General features: G+C 57.6%; 1 protein-coding gene across 1 annotated transcript; it reads left to right on the top strand.

The window, feature by feature from the left end:
- The first annotated feature begins 1,885 nt into the window (after positions 1 to 1,885).
- BATF (basic leucine zipper ATF-like transcription factor) lies at positions 1,886 to 10,976 on the top strand. The gene is made up of 5 exons (XM_068683188.1): positions 1,886 to 2,225; positions 2,433 to 2,513; positions 5,525 to 5,842; positions 7,479 to 7,583; positions 10,369 to 10,976. Exons 3-5 carry the CDS (start codon positions 5,777 to 5,779, stop codon positions 10,576 to 10,578), a joined length of 381 nt encoding a protein of 126 aa, XP_068539289.1. The 5' UTR covers positions 1,886 to 2,225; positions 2,433 to 2,513; positions 5,525 to 5,776; the 3' UTR covers positions 10,579 to 10,976.
- Positions 10,977 to 11,532: the final 556 nt, after the last annotated feature.

Raw genomic sequence — 11,532 nt, 5'->3', positions numbered from 1 at the left:
CAGGGACATGCCCTGAGGAAGCTGTGCCCAGTCCTTGGGAGGGCTGGACATATCTTAAGGTGACGGGTGGCATTGATGAACGCTTTTCTCTGAATTAAGTCATGCAGCAGCCAAGTAATACATTCAAGAGCCATGCATTAATTTGGGAGATGAGCAATGCGTTCACCCCTCTGCCCCCACACCACGGGGCATGGCAGCAGTGCCCAGTGAGCACCAGACACCCCTCAGGCTGTGACCATCCCATGGGAGCAAAACGTTGGCTGTTTGGTCACTGTGGCTGGACACGCTACAGCACAAGCACAGGTCCAAGTCGAGGTCCTGCTGTCCCAGCAGCGGGGAAGGCCTGCTGGGCTCGCGTGGCCTGGAAACACACGAAGGAAGCCGGGCCTGAGGCCCCCTGCCAGCACCGGTAAGCGTGCCCCTGGGTGGATCAGCCATTCTGGTTAAACGGGTCACTGCCCTTCCTCTTTGGGCCTTCCCCATCATCGCCAAACGAGACTGCCACCGAGATGAGTCAAACCGTCAGACAACATCTGCGGCCCCGCAGTCCATGCGCTTGGATAGTTCTGCCGGCCCCGTGCAGCAGAGGCAGAGGAGCCCTGCTCCACCAGCAGCGTCTGCACGTGAGGCCTTTCACAGCCCCTGGGGGGCTCATCCAGCCAGGCTGGGCAGTGGGGTCTGCTCCTGGCCAGAAATGGGCCAGGGGCTGTGAAGGAGGCTATGGGAGAATGGTCGGCCTTGGCTTCTCACCGCTCTGCCAGGCTTTGGGATCTGCTGGCCTGGGGAGTCGGGTACACGTACACCTGAGCTTGCTCCTGAGCTGCTAAGCCCTGCCAGGGACTGATTAGAGGTTGCTCAATTAATTACCCAACCTGATGATATGTACAGGATGGCAGACTGTGGCTGACCCCCTCAGCAGCCTGGGGCGAACACCAATTATCTGTGTCTTGAGCCTGAGGCTCTGCCAGCAGCCCTCCCCCCCACACTGGGAGCACATTGGGAGTTTACTTTCCGTAGTTTGCTTCTTTTAACACATAGACAGCGACACGCCAGAAGAGAACTAATGACATTTAAAAAAATAATAATCATGAAAGTGTCATAGATGAGTACTGAAGAGCTAGAAATTGCCAGAAATGGCTTTGCCTGGGCAACTTAGTGTCAGATACCTTGTACATACGATCACCTCCTGCTTTTTGCCTTGGATGGCCAACTCTTCATCCCCCAGGCTGGACCACAGCCAGAGGGAATGAAAAGCTGGCCCACTGGGCTGCCTCTTTTCTTACCAGGGCTGAGAAACTGCTACCAGGCAAGAAAGCAATGGCCTGTAGAAAGAAAGAAGGTTTCCTGGGCAGGCCCTTAGTGCCTCCCTGGAGAGCCGCATCTGCCTCAAAGTAACTCGGTGAGCTGCACAAGCAAGTCTTTCACAGGAGCAGCCACTTGTTCCTCATTTGCCAGGTCTGGGTTACAGAAGAGCTAAAAGGTTGCACCTGCAGTCGCAGACATTGGGAGCTGGGGGTTGGTTAAACGAATTACTCTATAGAGCCAAAAACACTGAAGAATTAGATTCTAGTTGGTTAAAACTGTGTGTCTAAAATTAAAAATTAAAAATTTGTCTTGTGTTTCACGGTGGTGAAACAAGGGTTCACCAGCTGGAAAGGTGGCTGAGAAAACCACTTCATTAGCAGTGCTGAAGCACTCAGATGTCGGAGTGATGGACCCTAGAAAGGGTCTGTGGAGAAATGGAAAAGCAGGATGTCGAAGCAGGATCTGACCCCAGGACAGTGAGAAAGGTAATGCAGCAATGCCAGGGAAGGAACCTTTGTGGATCATGGAGTTGTGGAGCCCAGCATGATATAAATAGCCCCGGGGATGGAGACAAGCTCTCCTGCCAGCTGGGAAAGCCACCTGTGGTGCAGAGAGGACCAACGTGTGCTACTAGAAGGGGATGCAGCAGGATCTTGCCTGTTAGGGAGCGAGGACTTCATTCAGCACCACCATTCACTCCGCATCTCTTATCAGCACTGTATCCTACACGAGTCTTTGAACTCATATGGGGAATGATATGCAAATTGTTGCGATTGTCCAAATATTGTGAGAAAGTATTTGCATGAAGTGTTACACACGAAGCAGAAGCAACCTCGGCGGTTTACAGGAGGCTGAAGCTGACAGCTTCTCTAGGCTGGATTTTTAAATAGCACTATTCACTAAATGATCATGCAAAAAAGGTGAGTGAGCGGGATGAGGTGAGCTGCAGTTCGAACGCTGCTGTTGAAGCCTGCAGCAGGTTTATGGGGAAGCTGCAGCTGCAGCTTTCTCTCCTGTGTGCACCGGCAGGATGCAGGGGCTGCCTACAGTTAAGACCTGACTCTCTTAGCAGCTTTATTTATTTATTTATTTATTTATTTATTCATTCATTTATTCATTTTTAACAGGTCTCCTTATTTAAACCCTGGGAATGCCTCTCTAACCCATCGTACAGAGGCAGGATTAAACCTGGACCGTTTCTGACAGAGGTTTGTTCCTTGCTGCTTCACGCGAAGGGGACGGGATAACTTTCCTGAACGGCCCATCCCAAGGCCTTCCTAACCCTTAACCTGTTTCAAACCTCTGACCTGAATCTTCCTTGCCGCTGTTGAAGCCCGGTTTGGCTGCACAGAAAACAGCTGACCACTCTTTCCATTACAACATGTCAAAGACGGCTCCTTCCTCCCCTGCCCCCTGCCCGCCCCCAGGACTTCTCTTTTCTAGGCTAAACAGAGCCAGCAGCGTCTTCACTCCTTCCTCTTAGCACAGGATTTCGGTGCGTTCACCCCTGGTATTGTTTTCCTCTGGGCTTTTCTGCTCCAGGGCTTGGGAGGAGCCGTCGCCCCCTCGCATCCTGCACCCCCAGATGTGATCTGTGATGCTCTGCAACCCCCGGATATTTCCCTGCCATTCTGCTGCCCGGCTGGTTATTCCCCAGTTCTTCTACACACACCTCGTGTCGCTTTACATTTGCATTTGTTCTTGCTGAACTGCACCTTGCTGCTGCCAAACCATTTCTCCGGCACTCGAGGTCGTGCCCTCTGACCTCGCATCGCCTGCACACCCCGGGATAATGGGATCCCTTCGGCAGGCTCTGCTGCTGTTCACGAGGGACCGATGCAGAACTGGGTGGCCCCTTCCTTCCCCTAAACTCCTCTGAGAGTTATCCCTGCTCTGTAGGTCTGCTGGCACGGCTGTGGCTTAACCCTTGTAAGCTTTTCCAGTGGTGCTGATAACGATTTCACAGCTGCTGTGATTACGATCAAGAAGCCTCAATGATCCCAGAGAGAAAGTCAGGGGATGCTATTCACCGAGTACATTTAGTCACCTAAAAGAGGTTTAGGGATTAGGGTTCTGGCTCCTGAGCTGCCCCCGCCAGCAGGGCACAGCCTGGGCAGGGACAGCAGGCTACCAGCTGGGATTCCTCCATCAGCCCCAGGCTGTCCATAAAAGCCCAGCTAAGGGCAGGCTGTGGCACAGCTCCAGACCTTCCTGCTGCAGATCAAATAGGATTTTCCTGCAGAAAAGTCGGGGCCAGCTTTGTGCAGACTGCCCAGCTCCCACCTGGACACCCGGCTTCCCGGTGCCATGCCCTGCCAACGCCGCCTGCTGTCACCTCTCGGCCGCTTGGGACTGCCAAATGCCGGAGGAGGGAATTCAGCTTATTTGCTGAATTTGGGGCAAGGACATTTCTCCTTGAGGAAGGAGCTCCCTCCGTCCTGCCCTGAGCTACAACAGCTTGTAGAGCCCTTGCGGAGGGCTTGAAGGAGCCGCTGATGCCCGAGCGGTGGTGGCCGGGTGCTGAGGCGGTCTGTGAGGTCTGCTGGGTGCGGGAGGAGCGTGGGTTTCCTCGGGACAGCGGGAATCCAACGGTCTGCTTCCTGGAAAGGAAGCGCCGTGTGGGGTTGCAGGGTTCAGAGGAAGTGTAGCGGTGCAGCGAGCAGATGGATGGTTCAATGGTTCAGCTGCCAGCCCTGAATTCACCACCCCTCTTCTCACCAGCACCCTGCATTGCCTTTGGGGGCTGTGAGCTGCTCAGGTCATAGGGCCGAGGGTAGCGCAGCGGTGCCACAGGGTGTTCTGAAGAGGGACACGGACACGGCTAAGGCTGAGCAGCCGTGACACTGGAGCCAGGCCAAGTGGCTTCCCCGAGCCACCAAGCCGGTAGCCAGCCCCACGTCCCTGTGCTGTCTGAGTGCCAGGGCTCGAAGAGGTGCCGGCAGTGCCCACACAAACCTGTGCTACGCGCCAAGTCTGCTCTCCTCTGCGTCACTGTGCTCAGTGCTGCCCCGAGGCTGCCAGCCTGGAGCTCCCAACGCTTTGCCCTGATGACAAACGCATCTCAGGTGCCCTCGCTGATGTCCCACTGCGAACGCTGCTCACCACATGAGGGGCGCTCACACGGGGCTGTGAGGCACTGGCACAGGCTGCCCAGAGGAGCTGTGGCTGCCCCATCCCTGGAGGTGCTCAAGGCCAGGCTGGATGGGGCTTTGGGCAGCCTGGGCTGGTGGGAGGTGTCCCTGCCCATGGCAGGGGGGTGGGACTGGGTGGGCTTTAAGGTCCCTTCCAACCCAAACTACTCTGGGCTGGAGGTGCAGCACCGGGCTGGGCAGCAGTTTGGGCTGCAGTATTCCTGGTCAGGAAGCAGAAGGAACTCCCACCAGTAAGTGGGAACTGGGAATCGCTGCTTCCCGCAGCGGTGAGTTACTGCTGTGCCAGAGCAGGGGAGGAATAAGGGGCCGTGCCCCAAGCTGGGTGCCCACAGCATGTTTCTATCTCCCCATAGTCCTGTCTTCTGCTGCCAGCTGTGATGGAAGGGGCTAGAGGAGAGCAGGAGGGAGCCAGACCTGTACACGACAGGCTCGTGGAGTACGGGCACGCTCATGCTGAGGTGTGGAGTGAGAATTATGTCTCAGGCTTAGCTGTTGGCCCCGCAGGGCCATTACAATCTACCAAAACCAGTCCAAATGTTCTTCCATCCCAAGCCTTTCTTCTTAGGTGGGCCTCGATCACCGCGCATACACAAGGCACTGGTGCCTGCTGAGGGTGCTGGTCTCCTCCTGGGACATGCTGGGGGTGGTGGGACGGGGCGGGTGGGCTGCAGGATGGGGAAGGTTCCCAGGGACTTCCCAAAGGGGCCGGGGTGGTGCTGGACCAGCCGGGGCACACTGCTCCTCAGGCCCCTGGAGTTTCTGGGGCTCCCGGCACCACCTCCTCCGCGCTGCCCTCCTTTGAGGGTCCCACTTTCCCAGCCAGGGCCGGGGCTTTTCTTCCCTTTACATCTTTGCTGTTTGTCTCGGAGAAAACCCATCTCGCTGTTTTTCTACCGCTTGAAGGTGTTTTTCGGGGGTTTTTCAGGCTATTTTGAAGCTCGTTTTTCCCAGATGTGCTTTTTTTTTTTTTTTCTGCTTTTTTTTTTTTTCTTCTTCTTCTTCTTCTGTAACTTTTCTTCTTCGCCTTAAAGTTTCCGGCCACGTGACTTTCAGCTTACATCCCCTAGGTTCTGAGAAACCACAGGAGGCCTGAGACCTAAAGGGAAGGTGCAGAGCTCTGAGCGGAGAGCAGAGAAAGTAGCAGAGCGCGGGGCAGGAGGACAGTGTGCCTCTGGGACGGGCTCACGCAGGGAGGCCAGCCAGCATCCCAGGGCAGGCAGAGGAGGACAGGGGGCAAAGCAAAGGGAGAAAGAGAGAAGCCGGGCACACCGTGAGCATAAAGGAAGCTGAAGAGGCCCTGGGAGCCAGAGACGGGAGCCATGCCCCACAGCTCCGACAGCAGCGACTCCAGCAGCTCCAGCCAGTCTCCCCCTCCCAGCAAGCAGGTGAGCAGGGAGCCTTCCCCAGCCCTCCCCTGCTGGCCTCCAGGGAGGGCAGGTGGCCCTGGGTGGCCGGGAGGAAGTGTACCAGCCCGGCATCTGCACCGTGAGCCGTGCTGGGGCTTTCTAGGAACGGTGACGGGGAGAGCGGGATGCGGGGCTGAGCCGGGAGCAGCGCCTGCTGAGCGGAGAGGGAGCCCCGAGGGCTGGGGCTGAGCCAAGGGCAAGATGAGGGGGTGCCGGGACCCCTGGGCACCGTGGGCCCTGTGCCGGGTGCTGGGTGGGAGGCGGTGAGCAGGGTGCTGGTGCTTTGGGGAGTCCAGCCTCGCTGGAGCAGGTGGCTCCGGGGGACCTGCCTGCTTCCCCCTGCCCCGCACAGCGCTCAGGGACCGGGAAAAGCCCCGCTGCTAACAGAAATCCCATCGCCTTTCTGGCCCAGCTTTATTATAGAGATCATTTCCCGTCTGCCTAGGGCTGGCACCACCAGCACCTACCCCCGATTTTGCTCAGGAATCTCAGGGATGATCAGAGCAGGGGATTTGGGGCGTGCAGCCCACGATGGGGATGCCTCCTGGTGGAGAAGGGGATGGAGCACAGAGGCTGCTAAGGACAGGGCTTGGTGCAGGGCTTGGGAGCTGCTGCATCTGAGGAGCTGGCAGGGCAACGAAGGCAAGGATAAAACGGTTAAGTTCAAAGAAGAGAAAAGATCTTGGGCGGGGTGGAGGGGGGAGAGGATGTGGACAGACTGATGGGCTGGGAAGATAACTTTTGTGGCTGAGTTTTGTAGTCCTGTGGGGGAGCAGTGATGTGAATGTTAGAGAGTCCACAAAAGAGGCAGTACCATATGAAAATAGAAGATGAAAGGGTCTGTGTGACGGTTTTAACTGTCAGGAGGCAGCAGCAGGACCAGATCTGAGCAGAGAAAGGAGCTGCACGGAGCTCGTGACCTGGCTCCGGGAAACCCAGCTCCCCTCTGCCCGAGGGGCTTTAGAGATGCTTCAGACACTGCCGAGGGGCTGAGAAAAGAGCAAGCACAGAGACAGGAGAGCTGCAGCAAAGGAGGGCTGGGGAAAAGGCAAAAGCTTGGAGCCTGCCTAGTTAAGCATGCAGTGTCTCAGGGAGCTGTGCCACACCGTAAGGGTCTGCAAAACCCTTAAAGGCTGAGGGAGAGGGGTGATGGGGAGGGGTTGGGACCTGCAGGGATGGAAGGAGGAAAGCACAGGCTGAACCTCTGGTAAGGTGCTTTAGCCAAGGAGCTGGAAGGACTGCAGTGCCGTATCCCTGCAGGGAAACGGGGAACAAAGAGGTTTTGTGGGCAAGGAATTCAATTTGTCTCTCTTCTGGAGAGAGGTCCTTGCCCTGGTCCCTCAAGCCACATCCCGGGCCAGTGTCTTGGTGAAGGGACAGGGGACATCAAACAGCTGTGCCAGGACAGTTTGGGGATCAGCTTTGTCCCCCCTGGCATCTGGGATGCCAAGAGCATCACCTGTCCCTGGGGCAGGGCTTTAGCTCAGTGCTGGAGAGATGTGTCCCATGTCCCATGCTTCAGCTATGTTATCTGCGGTGTCCCCTTCCCCACCTCCTGCCCAGCAGGAGCGGGGAGAGAACATCGCACTCATTTCCATGCCTCGTGTTTCCCTAGGACTCTTCCGATGACATGAGGAAAGTCCAGAGGAGGGAGAAGAATCGCATTGCTGCCCAGAAGAGCCGCCTGCGGCAGACCCAGAAAGCAGACACGCTGCACTTGGTGAGCGCTCCCGTCCTTCCCCGTCCCCGGCGCTGAGGGCTCGCCCCAGGGACAACCTGCTTGCACCCTGGGGACCTGGAGAAGTGCTCAGTGCGGGCAGGGCAGGAACAGGGGGGCCAGGGCAGGATGTTGGTGGCAGCGCCGTCGCTGAGAGCACACAGCCCCAGCGCGGGCAGGTTTTCTCCACCTAGATGCCCAGGCACAGTCCTTCTTCAGCAGGTCCAGAGCGAAATCCTCCTGTTCATCCACTAAATGTCATGGTGACTTGCTCTGTGTCACCAGTACCATTCCCCACATCCCCATGGGTGCCCTTGCTGGCAGACACAGGTCTGCTGCCAGGATTCATGCCTGGCAGGTCCTGTCGTCACCGCCCGTCAGAAAGGGGGATTGCCACAGAAGCCCTCAGTTTAGCAGGCGGTTTAGCATCAAGAACAAGACTGATCTCTCAGTCTGACATTACCAATTTCCTCTCCAAACCTCTCCTGACAGGCTCGGGCAGAAGCTCTTCAAACGTGTGGGCTCGCCTGGGCTGGTGCTCCCTGGGTTTGTGCTTCACGCCGTCACTCACAGCAATGCCATGGTGCACAGGGGCACCCCTCTGAGACGGTGGCACTTTGTGTCCCTTGGTATGGAGAGTGCTGCCCTGCAGAACCAAACGGGCTTTGCCCCTGATCTGTTTTCTGAGGCACCACACCATGTAGATAAATAAATATTAATCATTTTATAATATTTAAGATGTCCCTATGGCAGAACTCGCATCCCTTCCTACCCCTGAGCACTGTGCAGTACCTGGGGGCTGTTCCTCTTGCCCAGCATGGATTTTCCCTGCTCTGGTTTCACTCTCCCTGTCCTGTTCTCCTCCTATGGTACCCTGGTGGCTCTTCCCAGCGTGAGGGATTACGAGGCTGCATTTCGGGAGGGATGGCCACTTCTTGCTGTGTGTGCGTGGGCAGTGTTAGAGCACAGGGGTGCTTTGTGTTCGTGTGCTTTGCATTTCGGTAGGCGCAATCCTGCGCGTTTTGGGCCGTTGGTGAGCAGGATGCAGAACGTGCAGAGACCGTCTGTGTCCCTGCCCAGGGCTTGGCTGCCCCTTCAAATGTGACAGGCTGGTCTTCAAAAAAACACCCTTTGACTTCCGTCTTCATATTCCCCAAATCCCCGTTTTTGGGACGGATTCTTGAGAAGTTGGTCCTGAGCCTTTCCCTTTTCATCACGCCCTCAGCCCATGCTGGCAGTGGGTTTCTGATGGACTTTTCACTCTTTCCTGAGCAGCTGCTGGTGCTGCTAGAGCAGGCACGGCTCTGGGCCGACTGATAGGTCTGTCAGCAGCGATGGCTCTGGGAGACCGTGCCTGAGAGGGATGGAGGGAGAGCCTTTCCTCGGGGCTGGTGCTCTGTCCAAGGCCAAACTAGAGGTGGATTTGAACTCTTCCCTCAGGAAAATCCTGACTTGCTGTGCTCCATGAGCTGCTCTTCTCAGGGCAGACAACAAACCACTTTGTTAAGAGCTGTTATGAGGTGCTCAGATGCCACCAATAGGACAGATTCCTACCTTCCCCAGGGGCAGGAGGCAGGGACACAATGGCAGAAGCATTAGGACCGTGCCTCTCGGGTGCAGTCCTGCCCAGAAGAGCCTGGGCTGTGGAGGTGTCGCAGCATCTCCACCTGCCCCAGGGCTCCCAGCTTGTGCTTTGAGGGGAATGAGTCAGCGGGAGGCAGGCCCGCGGGTGATTCCCGTCAGCTCCCGCGTTTGACGTCAGTCACGATTTCCAAAGCATTTTGTCGTGTCCCGGAGATGCTCGTTTGGTGCTGCAGCCGCGTTTTACCCTCTGCATAGAGAGCACGCGCCTCCAAAAGCCAGCATGGTGGCTGGAGAGGTGACAGCTTCGCTTTGCCAGGGACCTGCTGCAGCTCTCCAGGGCCTCGGAGCCTTGGGTCCTGCTTTTGGTTGAATTCGTGGAGCCCAGCACCGAGTCCTCCCTATCTCCTTTGGTCCTGCCCAGGCTGCTGAAGCCTGGGATGCTCCAGCCTGGAGCTGGCTGCCTCTGGGCAGCAAAGGCTGTGATTTTCTCCTCAAGGCAGGGCCGAGCATCACCATCAGACCCTTTGTTGTTATCCTCATTAACAGCAGCAATACTTCGGTTCTTCTCAGGCCTCGGTTTCTCTTTTCTTCTGACTCAAGCGTCTCCCCCTCCTCCCCGCCGGGCCGCTGGTTTCCCCGGCTGCTAGCAGGAAGCAGTGAGTCTTTTCTTTCCAGGGCAATGACAGGTTTCCTGTGGCAGGTGGTTTTCTGGTTAAAGACGGCGGTTATTCAGCGCGCCCTCCCCCCGGCCAGGCGGCCCGGGAAGCGGACGACGGCGTGCGTGTGCGTGAGAGGGAGCGAGAAAGCCTGGGCGGGCGCACACCCCAGTCACTTCTCGTAAGCTGGGGCCGGGGAGCGCGCCGGGGCCGCCAGCATCGCGCCCGCACCCGGCCGGCTGGAGGAGGGGGGTTTGCCCAGCCACCGCTCGGGGCAGAATTTGCCGGAAACTTGTCATTTTGGAAACTGCTGGGCTGAGAGGTGCGGGGACAGGACCCCAGCTCCAGCACGGCCACCTCCTCCGCCCGCTCCCATCCTGCTGCAAGGAGGTGGGTCAGCGAGGGCTGCAGCTTGTGATGCTGCGGTGTGTCCTGATGTGGGGCAGCTCCTACAGACCCCACACACAATTATTGGGTACCACACTGCACCCCAGAGCCTCCCCACTCACACCTACAGCTGAGGAACCCCCCTGTTTTTGTCTCCCCAGGAGAGCGAAGACCTGGAGAGGCAGAACGCGGCCCTGCGCCGGGAGATCCGGCAGCTGACGGAGGAGATGAAGCACTTCACCTCGGTGCTGAGCTCCCACGAACCGCTCTGCTCCATCCTGGCGTCGCCCCCGCCGCCGCCCCCAGAGGTGCTTTACGCCACGCACTCCTTCCACCAGCCCCACATCAGCTCCCCGCGCTTCCAGCACTGAGCGGCCAAGAAGCAACCTCGTGGGGCTCGCTTTTCCATCCGGAGAGGGACAGACAGACAGACAGACGGCCCTTCTCACAGCGTGTATGTACTCTGAGTGACTTTGTCCAAGACTTGTTCCCCGTGCAGAAACGGCAGGGCCACCAGGAGGCATCTTCGGGCAGTTTCCAGCTTGGATCCTGGGAAGAGGAGCATTCGCAAAAGGGCACCAACCCCTTCCCCGGTGCTTGCTTGGGGACCCTGTGGGAGCGTGGGCACGGGCAGCCCCCGTGCGAGCTGCGGCGGGAGCAGCAGGAGCTCCGGGCAGAGGAACAGAAGCAGGGGCAGAGGGGAAGGTGGGGGGCCATAGAGTACCAGGGCAAAACTGGTTTATTTTTGTAAAATAAAGAATGAAAATGCTGCGCGCTTTGTTTTTCAACAGGCCCTGCGTGGCACGGCGGGAGCGGGGCGGTGGCAGGGGAGAGCGGGGAGTTCAGGGAACAGCCCCATGTCTGCTGATGTCTCATCTGCCTCATTTCTGAGCAGCAGGGACCTGTGGGGTGGCCTGGGGGCTGCACAAGCAGCATGGCCAGGAAGGAGCACGGCAGTAGGGATGGGGGCGGTGGCACTGTGCTGGATGGGATGGGGAAGCGGGGCCTCACCCTTTAGCGGGACCTCACTCCTGCTCTGGCCAGCAGCACCAGCCCCAGCACGAGGCTGAAGCCTCCTTGCCAGTGCAGGTCCTGTTGCTAATATTGTTTCAGGATTGCTGCCTCGCCAAGGAGCATCAGCTGCCATTTTTTCAGGATAAGGTACCAGAAGCAGGCTTCTAACTGAGGAACTGAGCTAAATGCCCTCAGTTTCTACATACCCTTCTTTCAGGCAAGGAGAAGGGGCATATTTCCAGGTGGGTTTAGACCCATCAGCCTAGCCCCGAGAGCAATCAGGAAAAGCCTGCAGCGTGCTGTGCTGTGCC

The sequence above is a fragment of the Anas acuta genome, chromosome 5, assembly GCF_963932015.1.
Source record: "Anas acuta chromosome 5, bAnaAcu1.1, whole genome shotgun sequence".
In the NCBI taxonomy this organism is placed as follows: domain Eukaryota; kingdom Metazoa; phylum Chordata; class Aves; order Anseriformes; family Anatidae; genus Anas; species Anas acuta.
The sequence above is the reverse complement of the archived record's forward strand: the minus strand, read 5'-3'. Positions and strand labels throughout refer to the sequence as shown.